Source organism: Gracilinanus agilis, chromosome 2, assembly GCF_016433145.1.
Source record: "Gracilinanus agilis isolate LMUSP501 chromosome 2, AgileGrace, whole genome shotgun sequence".
NCBI lineage: Eukaryota > Metazoa > Chordata > Mammalia > Didelphimorphia > Didelphidae > Gracilinanus > Gracilinanus agilis.
The window spans coordinates 615392299-615413881 of record NC_058131.1 but is presented as its reverse complement, the minus strand read 5'-3'; the positions used below and the strand labels follow the sequence as shown (position 1 = coordinate 615413881).

The window sequence follows — 21583 nt, the reverse complement described above, 5'->3', positions numbered from 1 at the left end:
TATGAATATTACTTAAGAGACCATTTAGCTTATGGAACCCAGTATTCTGGTAGGTGGTGTAGTACCTGGAATTTTAACCTGTGATATATAATATGAGGCCATTTCCCTAGGAATAATATTGTTTATTAATAGGGGCATGCTATTTATTAACAAAAAAGATTAGTTAATTCTCTCTGCCTCTAACTGGAAATATATTCAGTAAACCCCGTCCCTCTCTTTTATCAGTAGATATGTCTTGAAATATGTCTTTTTTCTAATTGACCTAAAAGATTGTCCTTTGGACCTCTCCTGGCAGTCCCAATTGGTGGATATTTCAAAAGAGCTGGTAGACTTAGAGATCTCAACTCTTCTCCAATTATGTCATTACCGGAGAGGTGAACCTTCACTAAGCTAGGGAAACAAGTCCAACTTGCCTGGATTTCAAATGACTTAGGGAGGGAGTTCTTATTTAAACATTTAAAAAAGGTGCAGGATCCACCCATCCAGGTTTCCACCCAGCCATCAACAAAAGACTAAATTCAACAAAAGATTCAACCCAGTTAGATGCCTTGAGGGCTGAGAGTAAATTTCTTTAGCTTTAGAAAGTGGATTGTTTCAGCCTGACTTCCAAACCTCAAAATTTAAGAAAATGAATTATTTCATTTAGAAATATTAGTAATAAATGATATAATTCAACATTAATTTCCTCAGTGGAAAACATAGTTATGAGTCATGGAACAAACAATACAGCTTTTCATAATATATGTAATGTTTGGACTTGAACTCAGGAAGACCTGAATTTTAGCCTAACCTCAAATCTCTACCTGCTTTGTGAAACTGGGTAAATCATTTAACCCCTCATGGCCCAATTTCCTCATCTGTATAAAGAATTATAACTTCACAACTGGTTGTGAGGATCAAATAATCTAACATACGTAAAGCGCTATTTTAACTATAAATTGCTATATAAAGTTTAGCTGTTATTATTACTACTATTAAAGAATTCAGATTCATAGATGAGAGTTCTCTGAAAGGATGGTACTTAGAATTCTATTCACTTTAAATAGATCAGTGGACAGAAGCCACATCTAAGTTAGAGTGACGCCTAGTTCTAATTGGCTAATTAATAATAGATTTTTGACTCATTAATAATGAATAGTTTAAGCTACCATAGTTAAACAACCATTTCTTATTATCTGGCTGTGAGATGCCTCATGGTTCAGGTTTGGTTCAAGTAAACTCTGAGATCTCAAAAATACTAATTATACCTTTACTGAGTATATTTTGCCTTTAGAGAAAGAATGAGACTTAGAAGAGATCCACTCTTGGCTCCTAAACAGGGAATATGGAGCTATATTGTAACATAATATATGAAATATGGAGCTATATTGTAACATAACACAAGGCCAGTGCAGATTTTCTGATAGGCTCATTAATAGTCTATCGCCCAGCATATTATTTATGTCCCTGCTGGCCAGCATGTACCTTCTTCCTCCTGGATTAGCCCTCCTGGTTCCTTTTAGGAGACAAATTGATCTTTTCTCAAGTTTTGCTTCACCCCTAAAGGCAGTCTACATGAGAATCAAGGATACATGATGGAAGTCAGCCTCCCCAGTTTATCTAATTCCTCAATGGGTATGTCCTCTATACCAATGGATTTTATTTAGCAGTCATCTGGAAGGCAAGGCTTAGCCATTTTGGGGGAGCATTGCCTCACTCCCAAACTGCTTTTATCCTTCAGATGCTGGTTGCTAGGTCACCCAGGCAATTGTCAAAAACTCAGCCTACCTATTTGGGGACTTTCTCTCTCTCTAGAGTCCTGCCCTGGAGGATCAGGGAAAGGGGAGAGAAGTTACCAGTGCAAGGTCATGATTAAGTCCAGAGAGATAGTCACAGAGCCAGAAGAGGAGTGGAATGAATTACTGGCTGGCTGGAATACTTTCTCAGATTGGAGAATATATATTTATTATACGTGAAATCTCTAGATTTCCCCCCTTCTCTAATTTATAATCTTGTTTTTCACATTTAATTTTCCACTATATTGGCATCTAGGGGAACTTCCTGACTTTATGAACAATTGGGTCTTAGTAGAGGGTCACAAGAAACAGGGTCTAGCAAAAGCCCACTATACATAGTTCTGTTGAGATGGAGGGTTCTTAATCTTTTTTGTGCCATACACCAGTCTATTCAAATCAAGAAGAATTTATTGGGAAAGAGAATAAACATTTGTATAATACCTACCATAAAACTGCATACCCTTTGATCTAGTAATACCACCACTAGATCTGTATCCCAAAGCGATTTAAAAAAAAAAGGGGGGAAGTACAAAAATATTTATTGTATAACATTTTGTGGTAGCAAAGAGTTAGAAATGTAGAGGTTCTCCATTAATTGGTGAATGGCTGAACAAGTTTTGGTATATAATTGTGATAGAATACAATTGTGCTATACAAAAATGATGAGCAGGATGATTTCAGAGAAATCTGGAAAGATTTACATGAACTAATACAAAGTGAAGTGAGCAAAATCAGAACATTGTACACAGTGACAGCAATATTTTTCAATGAATAATTGTGAATGACCTAGTTATTTTCAATAATGTAGTGATCCAAGATAATCCAAGAAACTTATGATAAAAAAATACCTTCTGCGGGGAGCAGCTGGGTAGCTCAGTGGATTGAGAGTCAGGCCTAAAGATGGGAGGTCTTAGGTTCAAATTTGACCTCAGATACTTCCCAGCTGTGTGACCCTGGGCAAGTCACTTAATGACCCCCATTACCCACCCTTACCACTCTTCCACCTAAGAGCCAGTGCACAGAAGTTAATGGTTTAAAAAAAAGAGAAAAATACCTTCTGCCCTCTGAGAAAAAACTGATGCAGACTGAAAAATACTATATTTCATTCAATTTTCCTTTTCCTACACCTTTTCCTTCTTCTTGTTCTCCTCTTCCTCTTTCTCCTTTCTTCCACAAAATGACTAATATGAAAAAATGTTTTACATGATTGCACATGTAAAAATCTATCAGATTTCTTACCATTTTAGGGATTGGAAGAGGTTGGAAGGAATGAGGATGGGAAGGAGGGAGAGAATTCAGAACTCAAAAAAATTTTTAATGAATGTTTAAAAATCGTTTTTATATGTAATTGGGAGGAAATTATCTTAAAAAATAAAAGAATACTAAAAAATAAAAGATTGTTAGTAGAGGATGATAGAATCTGGGAAGCTAATAGCACAGCTGGAACCTTAAATGAATAAAATAAATGAGATTACAAAGAGAGCATTGTAGTTAAATAAAATTATCAAAATATTTTTTAAAAAACAAGTTCACAGGCCCTCTGAAATTTCTTGATAGACCTCTTGGAGGTCCATGAATCCTAGGTTAAGGTCTTGTGTTTAAATGAAATCCTGAGAGAGAATTTCAGTGCTTCTACATCTCCAATGCATTAATTTACTATTTTGTTTGTTAGTATAGTTACTTAACTCTGCATTATACCCTTATACATTAAAAGTTACACCAGAATAAGGATTTTGTTTTGTCTAAGCTTTGATTTTTTTTCCCAATTAACAAAGTGCTCTTAACTAAGTAGACCCTTTACAAATTTTTGTTAAAATAAAAAATAATTGTCCTAAACAAAATAATGAAAGAGATTAAATTCTCCCAGGCCTAGCAAAAGATAATCAGAGATCTCATTTTTTTCTTACCAAAAATTTCATTCATGTTAAATATTTAAATAAAAAAAAACTCTCAGTTAATGAAATCTATTCTATGAAACTACATAGTATGAGGGTAAGCTCTAAATTAAGAGATTTTTAATCTTTTTTGTATCATGGGCTCCTTTAGCAGTTTAGTGAACTCTATGGAACATTTATCAGAATAATGTTTTTTGATATGTAAGTTAAAATACATTGGATTACAAAGGAAATTTCAACTAAACTGAAATACATGATACTATACTAAATAACAAAACAAAACAAAAAACACCCTAATTCATAGACCTCTTTGAAGTCTATGGTCCCTATGTTAAGAATCCCTGCTGGAAAAAATGAGGGAAGACTGAAAAGAAAGTCTATGCAAGAAGAGGAAAACAAAAAGAATGAGATAGATATTGTGCATCATTTATTTTGTTGTGTTTGATACAGGATTCACAAACTATCCCTTTATCTCTTCTATTCTGCAGAATGCTGTACAGTCTTGTTTTATAGGAAGATTAGTCTTTGCCATACCTTACTGTTATGAGGAATTCCTGGATAATGATAATATCTAAACAGAAAAAAAGAAGTTCCTGGGATATAATGTTTGAGGATTAGTTTTTTTTTCTCTTTCCCTTAAAAAGTACAGTAGTTAAAGCCTACTTAGTACCTTGAAGCTTGAGAATTTACCAAACCATAGGTTTTCCATGCTCCTTACAGACATTTTTAAATCAAAAAAGTGATTTATTATGAAATGATTTATTATGAAAGTGTTAGACTTGGCTACAAAAAAAGAAATCAGTCCAGAATATCAAGAAAGTCCATTGCTGGAACTAAGTAAATAGATTTACTATTTTCATTAAAAAGATGGAATGATCTTTGACCAGAAGGAATCAAATGGTAATAATGGTACTATATGAGATGGTAGAGAAAGGAATTCTGGATTAGGTGAGAAAGTTGGTATAGTCCTCCATAAATGTGTATTTCCTGAAGGTTTCAGCCAGATGTGACTAGGGGTCTGGCATTCTATCTATCCCCCTTGCCTGTTTTGGGAACCACTTTCACCATGAAAAAGTAAAACAGAAAAAGGAGAAAAGCAATTATAGTCGTTAATACCAAAGTTCTGGTGGACAAGATATGTGCGTGTATGCATATTTCAGGGGCGGGACTACTATAAGGCATTCATTAGGGATGTGGGCACTCTCTGAAGATACTCTGGGACTGTGTAGCTCTGTAAGACCTAGACTAAATGATCCAATAAGACAGAAAAATATCTTTCTCATTGAATTGGGACTCTGTTCACCCAAGTCTTCCAGGGAATTTTTGCCACATGCAGCCAGTACTCTCAAGCTTGTGACTCAGCAGGGGAAGATGAGTGAGGTTTAATCTGTCTTCTACATTCTGGGTCTATTCTACTTGAATCATCACTTGAAGTCTGTGCCCATACTCCCTGCACAGTCTCACCTCTGTCTGCTGCTACCATGGACCCTCCATATTCACTGACCATGAGTCCAGCAAACCGTCTTAGTTGGACCACAAGATAACTTCAAGTTGGAATTTATCCTAAATAACTCCAGTGGCTTTTCACCTGAAAGAGTTCTTATACTAGGTTATCCTCGAACAACCCTCAAAAAGTAGGCTATTAAAGTATTGTTAAAGTATGTAAAGATTGGGTCGAGATAAATAAAAAACAAGTGTGTGTCACTAAGAGGGATTGTTACCCATCATATTTACTGTATGCCTTGCCAGGTCAAGAGTTCCTCACTTTTCTCCTGCTCTCTCTTACTCGGGCCAAAGAGGAAATCCCTGAAAAAAAAATCTAATGACTTCAAATATCCCTTCATCCTTTTTTCTAACTCCCTGGGCTTTTCTTTCTTTGTCCAAAATTTTCCTTGAAGGTTGCCTAAAATGGAGTATGGGCTGGTCTAACTGCTTGAACATAACTATTTTCTCAGTCTTTTTACTTTGATTTAATATTTCTTCTTGTTTCATGAAGTCAGTGCCTTTCATTGGTCCTATTTGCATTTTTTTTTCTCTTATTTTTTTTTAAACCCTTACCTTTCACCCTAGAATCTATACTATGTATTGCTTCCAAGGCAGAAAAGTGGTAAGGGCTAGGTAATGGGGGTTAAATGACTTGCCCAGGGTCACACAGCTAGGAAGTATCTGAGGCCAGATTTGAATTTAGGACCTCCCTTCTCTAGGCCTGGCTGTCAATCCACTGAGCCACCCAGCTGCCACTCATTTTCATTTTTAGGAAGTTTGTTGCTTAGGTAAGTTTCTGTACCTCTTATGTCTATCTATGAATCTCTGTTTCAATTCTTTTTTCCATAGCTCTCATTTTTTTCTCCCAATTCTTTCCTCTTATTCTAGATTTGTGTCTTGAATATCCTTTTATTTTTAAATGGTGGGATTTTTTGTTTTTTTTGCTCATTCTTCCAACCTCCTTCCTGACTCTATATACTTCTTTTTTTTTTAATTTTTTTTTTTTATTTTAAACCCTTAACTTCTGTGTATTGACTTATAGGTGGAAGAGTGGTAAGGGTAGGCAATGGGGGTCAAGTGACTTGCCCAGGGTCACACAGCTGGGAAGTGTCTGAGGCCAGATTTGAACCTAGGACCTCCTGTCTCTAGACCTGGCTCTCAATCCACTGAGCTATCCAGCTGCCCCCTCTATATACTTCTAGAGATAATGTCTGGGCTGGTCCTATTGCTGCTTTCTTGGGGTATAAAGTGTTGAGCTGTTCCAGGATCTCAAGGATAACTTGGGCTGAGGTCCTGTAACTTTTCAGTGATCCCCAAATAGTCTGATACAGGACAAACTCTAATTTCTCTCTGCCAGGTCTGAGCTCTACAAAAGTTCCTGATCTGGGTTTGGGTCTGAGCAATGAATGTATGGATTTGCCCCATTTGGAGTTCAAGTAGATATTTGATAGATTCAGCCTTTACCAATTATAACTGGAAAGTTTTGCTGGTTCAGAGTAACAGACATGTAGTATCCCCTTTGGTCTGGAATTCCCGCTCTGATTATTACACTGAAAAATGGGCTGAAAGCTGGAACTGTGACCCTTCTCTGCTAGATATGAACCACACAGCTGCTGCTTACTTCTGAGTTCCTTGCTCAATACAAAGGCCAGGGTCTAATGAAGCTCCTTAACTGGGAAGACCACCCCTAGGCCAATATCCCCTCTTCAGTCAGGCTGGATTAGTGACTCAGACAGTTTAGGACATCATCACCACCATCACCATCATGATAATCACCATCATTATCGTCACCACCATCAACATCATCATTCATTCATCATCTCCTGGTTCTACCAGCTGGCTCACTCCCTTGCTTCTCTGGTGGGTCAGCAAGTTTAAACTAGTTTTGTGTGGGGCTAAATTCCTTCTTTCTGGACACTCTCATTAACCCACTCCACTAATTAGTACATGTCCAATTAATCTAATTATTGATAGTAGGATTCCACTCTTGTTCCTTACTGGTTTATTTTCCACTACTTTAAAACATTTGTAATAAATAAATATTTATATCTTTTGCTTATACATTGCTCAGGTTTTCCAATATATTCCCCATTTCCCCTCCCAGAAAGCTATTCCTTATAACAAAGAAAAAAATGTTAAAGGGAGAATAGGAATTTAGTTCAACAAAACTAACCAACATATTGGAAAAAGTCTGTCATTATATTTAGAGTTCCACACCTCTAGACCATTACTTCTTTAAAGTAATGGGAGGGACCTTCTCACATCTCTTCTTTGGGGCCAAGCTCATTCATAATTTTGGAGCAACTGGTTTTGTTCTTTTCATTTACATTTTTGTAATCAATGTATATGTAAATTGAGCTTCTCTGGGCTCGCTCAGTTCTAATATAGAGATGTCATTGAGGGTTCTTTTGAGCATGAACATAAAGCTTTCTTCATTCCCTACCATGTAGGTGGGGGTAGACTCTTGATTGGCTGCCTTCTTTAAAACTGATGAGAATGAGCTGCTCACTTTTTTTTTTCACTCATTGTGGACACTAAGAACCCAGAAGGTGAGAGGGGAAGGAATTCTTTTGCTCCTTCTCTTTCACCTCTAGTTCCAAGAAATGGGCTGGGGGGGGGGGGGGTTGTTTTTGAGGTATTGTTTGTCTTCCTCAGTTTCAGGATTTGGGAGTTTAAGCATGGCCACCTTAGAAACAGAATTGAGGTGGGGTAGTGTAGCTAATCAATCCATTATGAAATCCTTGAGAAGCCAGGGTACCTAGGATTCAAGACTGAGAGGCATTTTGGAGTTGGAACTGGATCTGTGCTCTTTGGGAGCTGGGTTAAACAGAGGTAGTATAGAGGGGAAGGGATTACTCCTCCCACATGTTTTGGGGGGAATAAATTTATATATTTGTGATTATTCCAGCTGAAGTAAGTATTTCTGTGTAAAAGCTTATCTTATTGTTAGTAGCTAATGGAACCAGGGTGCAGAGGATCTACTTTTCTTACAATTGAGGGAATACCATCAGTGGGAGTATGTGTGTAATAAAATTAATTGGCAGAGAGACAAATACCCTAAATCCCCTTTAAGGGTACTAGAGTACCCTGGCTTCTGGTTCTGTTTACTTCATTTTTCATTAATCTTTATGACTTCTGATGCTTTTCTGCACCTATCATATTGTTTATTACAGCATATGTACCACATTTTATAGGATCATAAATTTAGCTCTAGAAGGGAACTAGGAGGCCATCTAATTCAGTTGACTTCATTTTAATTGAGCAAAATAGGGCTCAGGCAGCAATTTGTTCAAAATTACATAGGTATTTGTTAATATCAGAATCAAGATTTGAAATTAGGTCCTCTGACTAGATTCTGGACTCTTTCCATTCTACCACAATGCTTCTAGATTACTAGTTCCCTAATCACAAGGCATCTACTTTGTTTTCCAATTCTTTTTTACTTCAAAAAGTATTGTTTAAATATTTTAATATATTTATTATTTCTTTTTGTGATTGGCCTCTTTGCAATTTATAACTAGTAGTGATAACTCTGGGTCAAAGGATAGGACATTTTAGTCACTGCCTTTGCATAATTCCAAATTTGTTTCTAGAATGGCTAAATTACTTCACAGCTTCCCAGAGTATATGGAAATGTCCTTCTACAACCCCTCCAATCTTGATTGTTTCCAACTTGATCACTTTTTGCCAATTTGCTGGGTATGAGTCAATAGTCAATAATAGCCAATAAACCCACATTAAATGTTTACATGTGATAGGGTCTATGCTAAACTCTGGGGATACAAATTTAAAAAAAAAAAAAAAAAAGACAGTACTGTACCTGCCCCAAAGGAGTTTATAATGTAATGGGAGAAGTCATTAGCACAAGACACTAGAGAGCTGAAAAGGGAGAGGGAGGGTGGTGATGGTGGAGAAATCAGAGATCCAAAATTAGTGTATTTAGGTGGGAAAAGAGATGTTTGTGAGGGGAAATCTCAGTACTGTTTTGGTTTGCATTACTCTTATTAATAATTTGGGACGTTCTTTCACATGGCTATTAATAGCAATTCTTGACGAACTATTCATATCGTTGGAGTATAAAATCTACAGAGAAATGGTCTTATGCAGGGCACCTTCCCCCAACCCCCCAAAGCTTTAAATTTCACTAAGACTTTTGGGTCACCCTGTATATATTTGTTAGTTGTTTAAATATCGTGAATCAGTTCTTAACAGCACTTTTTAACGCAATTTCCCCCCCATAATTAGCTTCCCCTTTTGTCCTGGATGCATTAGTTTTGCTCATGCAAAAATATGTCATGTAATGGAAATTATTTAATCTAGTCACATTCCCATTTTGGGTAAACATTTACGACGGTCACTTCCATTACTCTAGTTTACCTACTCTTTACCTACCTACCTAATCCAGACACTTTGCCAATGCCCACCCGGTTTCCCCATCAGTCCTTCTCCCTCCCTCCAATTCTCCCAACATTCTGCCTTAAACTCGCTCTCGCCTTGGGGATTGGCTGCGGCATCAAGGTTTTTCCACCAACCACCTTGGTTTTCTAAGCCCCCCCCACTCGGAAGGACCAATGGGCATCAAGCTTACTCCCGCATACCAGTTTAAACGGTCGGCTCCAGCCTCTGCTGGTGATAAAGGAAGAGCAGTTGACAGCTTCTTTTCCGTAAAAGTAGCTCCTTAATTCTTCGCAGTTTTTGTTTTTTTTTTAACTTGTTTTGTTGCTTAGATCTATTTGACCACCTCCGGCTTTGGCGCATGTTAGAGAGCTCGAGGGATCAAAGGTCATGTTGCCAGCATCCCTGTCATTGAGGTGACCTGGCCGGCCTCCTACCTTCTCTACCTTCTTTGTCCCCCTTCTCTTTGGCTCTGGAGACTTCCGGACGGCTTGTTATTCCACTGACCTCTACCCCAGCCCCAGCTGTGACTCTCCCCTCAGCCTCCGCTTTCTTTTACTGACACTCCCCCACCCCACCCCCATTCCTGGAGATTACCAACAGCTTCCATTCCTTTCTTGGGACTCCTCCTCCAACTCTTCTCCAGGACTCTTCCAGGGAGCCAAAAGAGATGAATGCACGTGTTGAACTTTCACATTGCACTATAAGATGCAATATGGCATTTAAAAAATTTATTTCTATTTACGCACACCTTATTTCACATATTCAGTCCACCCAACTAACAATGATTTTGACTGCATCAATCCTGGCTCTTTCATTTGACTCGCCCTTCATTTCAGATCCTTGCCTTTTTCCTGTAGCTGTTACTCCATAGGCAGCTTATCCTGATTTATTCTCCTTTGTAGCTGCTCCTTAATCATTTCTTTCAGTAAATTACTATTAATACTTTCTTTTAGGAGCTGGAAATATCATTCTTCTTATTTCTGCAAAAAAGCATTCTTTTCACTTCAGCTAACATACTCAACAGATCCCATATCTGAAAAATAAGGAGGGATGGGGGAAATGGTATGGTTTTGTTTCAGATATTTTGATGAAGTTTTGTTTTCTTTTTTAAAAATGTTTTGATATGTATAATTATTGATGGCTGTATATTCTTTCCTAAAGATGGCTGCAAGGATTCCCTAAGCAGAATATTGATTTTATCAACAACAACACAATTTGCTACCCTTGTGGGAATTACATAATTTTCATTAATGTTGAAAATGGGAAAAGAACTTTTCTACCGTGTAAGCAAGGAAAAGTGGGTGCTATGAAAACTTACAGTCCTTTTCAAGTGGTGGCTTTTTCAGATAGGAGGCTTAAACCCTCTATCTATATATTCAACTTTCCTGAATTGACAAGAAAGGTAAAATTAAAAGGTATGTCTTCCTCATTCTGTAATTTAAATAATTTATCACAAAAATAACATAATTTTGGTTCTTAATAGAAAAGTTTTAAGGTATATCCTTAGAGATTGTATCAAGGCAGTAAGAATTAGTGGGGTTAGAGAGTTGAATTAGACTTAAGTTCAACAGGAATTTTTCTAAAGAGTAGCAATGTTTCTGTTAAGATTAAATTTAGGTGGATCAATTACAACTAATAAGCTTGTTTTCATGTCCAAAGTTATGGATAAAAGTAAGGGTTTATGAATGTGGAAGCTAAGGCTGTATTCCCTTTTTCTTTAAGGCTCTTTAGTTTAGAAGTTTTGAGTTGCTGAGACTTAGCTGATCTCCTGTTCTAAATAAATTCAGCATGAATATGTTGAACTCCCAAGGGTTCATGGTCACCAGGTTGTTTAAGGCAGGAAAAAATGGCCTAGATTTTAAATGGAACAGAACTAAATTTTTTTTCTTAAAAAAATTTTTTTTTATCTTAAAGGAATTTATTTTCTCTGGTACCCCCTACCCTCTGGGGAAAAGAAAAAAAGAAAAAATCCAAACACTTGTAAGAAATATGGCACATACAGACAAAACAAATTCTGAAACCACACTGTACCAGGAAAAAAGATTTCTGTGTTCTCATAAAATTTCATAAGGTTATGAATAATGATATGATACAAGCTTGTTTCTAAACTGCAGCAGAAGCTATACTTTTCCTACCTTTGATGGACCGGCTGTAGGCAGTCCAGACTTGGGAGACAGACAGGTATACTTCTTTGGACAAATGGCTAAAACTGCTGCCTTCTTGGCCTCCAACTTCAATTGTATTACCTTGCTAATTTCAGAAAAAGACAATTGGGTTTTACATAATTTAAAATCAAAGGCAATCTTTAATCAAATTTTTATAGCATAAATTTATTAATTTTTTATAAACTTCAATAAAGATATATATATGTATATATATACATACATATATATCTCCCTATGAGAGAGAGTGATAATAAATAACGGGAAAGAAAAGACAAATACCGACAGCCACATACACAAAATGAGGGGATGATAACCATGAAATCCAGTCAGAGAAATAGAGATATACAAAAGAGATAGTGACCTCAAAACAGAGATAGAGATAGAAAAAGGTACATAGAAACTTTAATGAAGACATCTTCTCTATGTTGTGGCCTTTTAGGGTATTTTTACTAATACTTTTGAAGTGTAATATCTTTACAAGCCTAAGCACAGATGGGCATGCTGTAGATTTAGAGAAGGAGAAAGGGGAAAAGAATAAACATTAAGTGCCTAGTATGTGCCAGGCACTTAGCTAAGTGTTTTAAAAATATCACCCCATTTTTGTAGGGACCAATAGTTCCTCCTATTCCAACCCTTCATTTTTCAGACAAAGAAACTCAGCTTAAGTTCCTTGTCTATGTTCACACAGTGAGTAAGTGTCAGTGGTGGGAATGAAATCAAGGGTTTGCAGACTCCATATCCAACATACTTATCTTTTATGCTATGCTGCTCTTGAATATTTTGTATTTGTCTTGAGGGTGTTAGAAAATGAAGCTGAAGGTTGAATATGACCTGAGGGACTTACATCCCTTATGTAAAGGTACCACAGAAAGTAAGCTAAATTTTTTTAAAATAAAGCAAATCGAAACTTAAGTTCATTAGAAATTTTTCATTATTTATCAGTGCTTTCTACACTGGTGAAAAGTTCTTCAATCACTTGAAATCATCCTAGGAAGTATATGATATTATGATATTAAGGATTAGTTCTGAAATGAGAACTAGAAAATATGATTTTATATTTTTCTTTTATCTTTTATCTCTAGACTCTAGTGTTCTTAACTTTTTAACAGTTTTACTCAGAATAAGTAAAAGGGGGAAAACCTAAGACTTTTTAGAAGAAAGGAGATGTGTGTATGACATGACATAACAATTAGAAAAAGGAAATTAACTATTTTATTAATGGTTAATTTGAAGACTGATAACTAAAATAGATGTGATTTTCCGCATTAGGGCATGCTCAGCTGGACTATACTCTACTTGAATTTAGTTATTGTGGTACATACCTGGCTTCTTACTCTGCAGTTCCAGAATATGAACTAACCCTTTGGTAAGTTTCAAGATTTGCAAGTTTTTGTTTTGATAAAAGGAAACTTTATGTAATATTTTTCATCCAAGGTGAAACATATTTCTAAAGTTATTATTCATTTAGAATTCAACTTAAGTTAATTGTTAAAAATATTTTATTTAGAGAATGAAACATTTTAATCTAGAATCAAAAAGCCACCTATGTGGATTTCTTAAAGACTTGACTTTTTAGATCGAGTTGTAAACTATTTTTTTTAATATTGACATTTAAGGGACATAGGAGACACATTAGTGGAATCCCAATTATCAACAAATACCAAGCCCTACTAAATACATCATATCATGCTAAACTAGGCATAACAAAGATGTGTAAGACAGTCTCTAATTCCAAGGAGCTTAAAATTTACTTGGGAAGTTAGGACACATATGTAAAAAGCTAGTGGTTCTTAAAATCAGCAGAATCTTTTTGTTGTTTTCTACTATAGTAGGATCCCAACAATAAATATTAGTTAATATAATTCATTACTGAACAGCAGACCTTAATATGATGTAATTTAAGAGGAAATTTGGAGTATGCATTTTTGTATCACCTGCAGTCTTACTATACATAAGTGTTCAATATAGTTTGTTGAATGAGTAATGAATAAATTCATCTTGAAATTCTGTTGATCTGATAAAAATAATGGTAGTTCAATTGATACCCACTAATAATCTTAGCATAATGGAGTAGTTATCTTACATACATATGCAATAATAATATGACAATTTTTAGAAATAAACATATTAATCTCATTTTGTAACATTTTGCTGCCACTCTTTGTGCTTTGGGGTTACCATTTTATAGTATACAGTATGACTGATATTAATGATGGAAATTAACAGGTTTTATGGACTAGCTTTGGCTTTTTATTATATATTTTAAATGTCACTTTGGTGTTCATGTACTATTCATAATGTTTTAAAATTTATTCTTCAATCACTCCTAAAGTATATATTTCACATATCATTTGACAAAATTTTGGTAAAATTAAATTCTATCATAATTATGTTTCAGAAAAGAATTTTTTTTCTTTATAAGGAACTGGGAAGGAAATGTTATTTTGTGTAGTAAATCACAACCAGGTGTGGAAGTAAGCCAGATGACTTTTAATCCCATGACCTGGACCCAAATGTGTCTGTCGAGTGCAAGTGCTCTAACTATATGGAATATTGAAAAATGTGACAAGAATTATCATCTCAAGCCAAAGTAAGTAACATTAAAACATGGAAATAAAACATACTCTTTGTATCACTTCACAGTGAACTTTGTCATTGTCAATGATTTCTAAACTTGAATTTCTGAGATTTTATATTCATATTAAATTAAAGATCTTAAATATGCAATCAAAATAACATGTATTCAGTACTTGATAGTTTCATTTTTATTATATAAAAATAGTAACTATAATATTATAAGTGATAGGCTTATTTTTGTAAAGTTTCTTAAAATTTGGTGCCATTGATAATATTATTTATTATTCTTTTTCAGATACTAATTCAGGGCCATATTTTCTTTATAACAGCTATAGTAGAAAATCCTATTTCATAGAAAAAATGGTAAAAAAAAATTTGTATCACTTGATAAACCAGAGAACTCAATTCACTTATAACCAAATCATAAAATGCTCAGTGTTAGTTATTTCTTTTGACCTACTATCACCAGACCACTCTATTAACTATCCTTTGGAAAATGGAGTAAGACCAAATGTAGTATATTTTCCACATGTAAATGTCTTTTGGGGACAGCTAGGTGGTTCAGTGACTAGAGTACTGAGCCTAGAGTCAGGAACACTTGATTTCAAATCTGGCCCCAGATACATATTAGCTGTGTGACCCTGAGCAAGTCACCGAACCTGTTTGTCTCAGTTTCCTTATCTGTCAAATGAGCTGCAGAAAGAAATGGTAAACCACTCTAGTATCTTTGCCGAGAAATCCTAGATGGAATCATGAAGAATTAGACACAACTAAAATGATCAAACAACAACAAAATGACTTTCTTTAAAACAAAATGAATATTGGTTCTTTAGCTTGCTCAAATGATTAATATTTTATTTTGTCATATTATATAATGTCTATTTTATTTCATTTTGCAAGGCAGATATTTGGAAAAAATTTAAATATATCAACATATTATTTTGTAAAATTATTCATAAGTCAAGTTTTTTTGTAAATATAATTTCTTTGCTAACCTTAAAGTACCATATACATACAAAATGTTCATCATCTCATCCCCAAAAAGTGGTATTTCTTCTTTGCCTAAGCTCATCAGTCAGATCAAGAAGTTTTGATTATATATGTTCATTATGTGAAAGGTGCTGTGCTAAGTCAGAGGGAAAATAATCATTGCTCTCAAGAAACTCATATTCTAATAAGGGAGACAAACATGAAAATAACTAGGTATACAGAGGATACATAAAAATTAATATCAAAGGGGAAGATACTAGCAGCAGGGTTGGGAAAGACATTGTAGAAGGTAAAATTTGAATTGGGTCTTGAAGGAAGCCAGGAAAACTGGTTCTCCAGGCTAGAAATAGCTAGTGCAAAAGCAAGGAGAAAGAACAGCAAGTAGACTATTGTGGTTGGATCACAGAGTTATGAAAGAGAATCATATAGTAAAAAGGAGCCAGGTAAAAGCTTTAAATACTAAGTACTTTAAATAGTAAATGGAAAAGTTTCTATTTGAACCTAGGAGAAATATGGAACCATGGGAGTTTAATTGAGTCTGGAAATGATGTCCTTAGTTAGTTGATTACTTTAAAAATTGAGTGGAAGATTAATTGGAGTGGGGAGAGACAGAAAGGCAGGGAGACCAATTTATAGGCTAGTGCATTATAGATGATTCTAACTCTGAGTTTTAGGTAGATTCTACTACATTGAGGAACGAACCCATTGTTGTAATCATTATGTATATTGTTTTCCTGATTCTGTTTACTTCATTTTACATCAGTTTATATGTTTTCCTATGGTTCTTTGTATTATATTCATCATTTCTTGTAATATAGTAATATTACATTACATTCAGGTACTACCACTTATTTGGCCAATCTTTAATCAATGAGTATCTACTTTCAGTTCTTCACACTACAAATATTTTGTTTTATATCAGACCTTTCTTTTTGCCACTGACATCGTTATGATTGTGCTCAGTGGATCAATCAAAAGGTGTGGCCATTTTAGTCAGTTTCTTTGTATAATTCCAAATTTCTTTCCAAAAGTTTGGCCACTTCCAAACTTCACCAACACCAATAATTTGTCAATGTGCTTGTCTTTCCACAAGTCTTCCAACAATGAATATTTCCATATTTTGTAATCTGTACTAGCTTGTTATGAATGAAATAAAAACTTAGTATTGCTTTTATATGATTTATTTTGTTAATAATGCTTTAGAACAGTTCATGTGGTTCATATTTTGTGATTCTTTTGAGAACTCTGTTTATATTCATTGACTACTTAGATCTATTAGGGAATGTCTCTTGGTCTGATTTATTTCTTTTGGTTATCTATATGTCTTATATATGAGATCTTTATCAGAAATATTTGATACAAAGATTTCATTTTCTAGTTGTCAACTTCCCTTCTTTTCCTAGTTGCATTAATGTTGTTCATGAAAAAAGCATTTCAATTTCATATGCTTGAAATTATTCATTCTACATTTTTGAGTTGCCTCTAATACTTTTTTTTATCAAGACTCTTCTTAACTATGCCTATAAAATGTATCTGAAGTGTTTATTTTTCTTTTTTTAATGATGTGCTCTTTAATATTTAGGTCATATATCTATTTTGAGTATATTTATAAATATAACAATATAGTACAAGATTAATGAATACAAACTTACTTTCTGCCAGATTACTTTCCAATTTTTCTGACAATTCTGGTCAAATTGAGATCCTTTTACTCAGGTAACTTATCTTTTCAGGTTTATCATACACTGAGTAATATTAGGTTCAATTATTCCTTATTCTTATCTGTTTAATTTAAAAAGTATCTTTGAACTCCCTTTTTCCTGCTAAAACTGTCCTGCAGGACTGTGTGGGAGTCTGGTGATGAGTGATTAGATCTGAAGGCTGTTGTAGCCATAGAGAGAGAGAGAGTCATCCTGCTAGGGAGACTAGCAGCTAGAGAGAAAGAATGAGATAAAAAGGAGGACAGGAGGACAGGAAAGATTGAGGGTCAGCATGCCTGAGAAGGACTGAGTGGAAGAATCACAGTATCATGACTGGGGGCTATGATCTTTGTTTATTATGACAAAGAGACTTTTATAATGAGCAAAATATTAAGCATTACAACATTCTTGGGGGTGTGTTACTTTCCCACAGGATAATGTTTATGAAAATAACTTCACACATGACCGTTACCAGAGTTGCTATTACAGACATAAGCAAGTGGAGAAACAGTGATTGCTAATCTGTTCTTAGGGAAAGGCAGTTTTGGTACTTTCAGTCATGATGTTACAAGGACTTCTTTACTCTTCAGAGTGAGGGGAGACACAGGGTTTAATGATGACCTTTGGATGAGAGTAGCAGTGCTTTTGTGTGAGAAACTGGGTCCTTGCCAGCAATCTCAGGCAAGCATGGCTGCTTTCCTCAGTGGGCTTCACACTTTGGACTTTCAGTTTAAAATGTCATTAGTGTGAAAAAAATGTCTTTCAACACCTTTCAAATGCCATGATGCCAGTCTGTGGCATATGAAAGGACTAGATAAAGAAAAGGGGCTGGTGACCTTTGTGCCACTTTTAACTTTTGTTCAGAATTCCCTGTTTCTGGAAGAGAATAAAAAAGTCACTGGACATGGGGAGCACAGTATATCACAAAAATGAAATTCATTTTTTAAAATGTATATAAGACATCACTCTGACATCACTTGTCCTTTTTGAAATTGAAGGACAAATAACAATATGGTTTAAAATACATATATAACATAAAGCAAGGCACATAGGAAATACAATATGCTGTCATTCACATATCTCAATATGTTGGAAACCACCAAGAAAGAAACCAATCCAGTTTCTATTCTAGGCTGTTGCCCTGCTTCATACCCTTATACCTTAATTTGCTTTCTAATTAGTCTCCCTGCTTCTTGTATTTTCCACCTGCAATTTATCTTCCATAATCTTTCATAGGTCTGACTTTTGCTCAAACTCCTTCAGTGGCTCTCTTGCTCCTAGGATAAAATACTCCTCAGCCTGGCATTTAAGATGTTGCAACAGTCTAATTCAAGGCTACCTTAATTTTTCCCTAATTTCCCCAAGATGTTAAAATTTTCTCTTGTCGAATTGCGTTGTAATTTCTTGTCTATTTACATGTTGTAGCCTGCAGTAGAATGTAAGTTCCTTGAAGTTAGAGACTATTTCAGCTCCCTAGATACTTAATAAATGTCTGTTGAATTAAATGAAAATATTTACTTTTTTTAATTCAATTTTTTAAGCTTCCTCCCACTTCTTTTTCCCCTCCCACTTCTTACTTCCAACTGAAAAAACAAGAAAAATTAGGCTATTAGATTATGTACATGATTACTTTCCATTAGTGATATTATTGCTTGTTGTAATGGTTCCTTCTGCTTTTTTTTAGGCCAGTAAACCTACCTGAAGAAGATGGAACAAGTACTTATGAAACAGATGGAATGTTCTCTTACTCAGAATTTAAAGATAATATATATGGATCTACACTAATAATTTCTTCCATTGCTGGGCTAGTTGGTGTAGAAGTAGAAACATTCAAGGTAAATACAACTATATTCTATTTGAGATTAATCAACCCATGCTATATTATAAGCTATTTGGTACAAAAGAAATTGTGTTTCTCTTGGAAGTTGGGTTATAAAGATATGGTCCAACATAGGAGATATGGAAAATTATTCTTAGTATTAATGGATAACTCTTGGAAATCTTCTATCTTATTTAATGTCCATTTTTTCCCCTGAAAAAATATACTCATTTTTGCTGGGTAGGTGACTCTATGTTGTAAACCCAAATCTTTTGCCTTTCTGAATAACATATTCCATGCCTTTTGATCCTTTAATGTAGAAGCTGCTAAGTCCTGTGTGATCCTGATTGTAACTCCATGGTATTTGAATGGTTTCTTTCTGGCTGTTTGAAGTATTTTTCCCTTGGCTTTGTGGCTCTTGAATTTAGCTATTACATTCCTGGAAGTTGTCATTTGAGGATTTCTTTCTGGAGGTGATCTGTGAATTCTTTAAATTTCAATTTTATTTTCAAAGATCTGTGGGCAGTTATCTTTGATAATTTCTTGTAATATTATGTCCAAGGTTTTTTCTTGATCCTGGTTTTCAGGTAGTCCAATAATTCTCAAATTGTCTCTCCTAGATCTATTTTCTAAGTCAGTTGGCTTTTCAATAAAATATTTCATGTTTTCTGTATAGTAGAGCCCTAGAAATCCTTGTTGATTGATTAAGTACTAAACTACATCAATGAAATAATGTAGATTTTAACAAAGTATTTAAGAAATTCTCATGTTATTCTTCTGTACAAAATAAATTCATGTGGGCTAAACAAAAGTTTAATTGGATCAATTCACAATTGAATAAGCTGGATCATTAATCACTAATCATTCCTTGTCCTCACAAATCTGAGAGGAGCAGCTAATTCAGTGGATGATAGATTGTGGATTCAAAAATATTGTGACAAGCTAGGACATAGGGTCAAATCTCATACGATGGAATTTAGTAATGATAAATGTAAAAATTTACACTCCAATTTTAAAAAGTCAACCTTAGAAGTACAAAATGTAAATGGTTAGACCAGAGATGGGTTACATTTTGAGCTTGGTGTGTCAAAATTCACCAAAAAATCGAACATAACTCAGGTGGTGTGCCACTTCAAGAAAAAAAACCATAATTTCACAATATTTATAGTTTAAATAACATACTTCTCTGTATGCAGCTATGTGTCATTGAAATGGCTACACATGTCAGTGCTGACATGCATGTCATAGGCTTGCCATCAGAGGATTAGACAGTAGTTTGAAGAAGATCTGGATGTTTTTTGGACTCTGACTTTAAGTTAACAATGTGAATATGACAAACAAAAGGTCAATGTAATTTTAAGTATAGTATCCAGAAATAGGAAATGATAACCAGAATGACAGTAGCCCTCAAGGACATGTCATATAAAGATTGGTTGAAAGAACTAGGAATATTTAACCTAGTGAAGACTTACTTGGGGGACATCATAGCTGTCTTTATGTACATTCAAAGATAGTCATGTAGAACTGAGTTTGGATTTGTTCTGCTTGGGCCCAGAAAGTAAAATTAGGATTGGAGGTGGAAGTTTTACAGAAAAAGATGGAAGCTTAGTGCAAGGGAATTCTTCATAACAATTAGAGCTATCCTAAAGGTAAATCTTCTGTAATCCTGACTTTCTTTGGTGTACAATTTCTGTATATTTTTCTGGCACTTTAAAATATTTTATTTTATTTTTTCTAATTACATTGAAAAAAGTTCCTAACTTAAAAAAATTTTTAATAACAAATTTCCACATAAGTTTTCCAAAGTTATTTGATCCATATTGTCTCTTTCCCTTCTTCCCTTCCCCCTCCCAGAGCTGACAAACAATTCAGAGTCATACATGTACTATCACATTGTGTAAACTCTTATTTAGTGCCTTTTATGTACCAGGCACTGTGTTAAGACCTGGAGATACAAATAATAATAATAATAATAAAGACATTGCTTGCTCTCAAAAACCTTACAATTTAATGGGAGAAGTCAAATACATAAAAGGCTAAAAAACTGGGGTTGGGGGGAAGGGAGGGAGGGAGATACTTGGTGCATGTTCAGAGTGGAAAAGTGAGAGAAGTTCCAGAGAAGTGCGGTCAGGTACAAAATGATATGTCTGTGCTGAGTTCCTCCCTTAAATGGAGGTTTTGAAGTTCATGGATCCAGTTTCCAATTAGAAGAGCAGAGTGTAAAGATGAAGTAAAGTACCAAGGCAAATGGCATCTTCAGGATGATGAAGGAATAATATTTAACAAAGATATTCAACACAAACCTTAAAAAAGATTCAACTTGTAGCTCTCTTGCTTATGTGGTCCCCTGCTGGTCACCTGCTAGTTAATGAGAAGCAAATAGTGTACAGATCCTATAGTCATGCATTTAGTAAAACATTCAGGTATTTACGATATTAACAACATATTCAGAAGACTAAGAGTTGACAGCAATTAAGTATCAGGGAGATACTTAATTTGTACTTCTAATACAAAGAACTAATACAGCTTCCACAGAAGGGGCCCTCTGATAGTTGTTACTCCTCAGCTGTCATAGCATCACAAGAAAGATCAAGTAGCATTCTTAGTTTTATATCTAAAAAAGATGAGTATATCATAATTAGATTTATAGACATTTAAAACCAAAAGAGACCTTAGAGATAATTAATTCTAACCTTATTTTTTTTAACATTTATTAATATTCATTTTTGACATGGTTACATGGTTCATGCTCCACCTTTCCCCTTCAACCCCCCCCCCC

General features: G+C 34.8%; 1 protein-coding gene across 1 annotated transcript in view; it reads left to right on the top strand.

Moving 5' to 3' along the window:
* Positions 1-9940: 9940 nt before the first annotated feature.
* The window catches only part of LOC123234247 (cilia- and flagella-associated protein 43-like), a 178095-nt gene continuing 166452 nt past the window's right edge, over positions 9941-21583 (top strand). The window contains exons 1-5 of the mRNA XM_044660174.1: positions 9941-9966; positions 10715-10968; positions 12988-13084; positions 14141-14308; positions 18670-18820. Coding sequence (XP_044516109.1) covers positions 9941-9966; positions 10715-10968; positions 12988-13084; positions 14141-14308; positions 18670-18820 — 696 coding nt within the window. The remainder of the gene's footprint in view (positions 9967-10714; positions 10969-12987; positions 13085-14140; positions 14309-18669; positions 18821-21583) is intronic.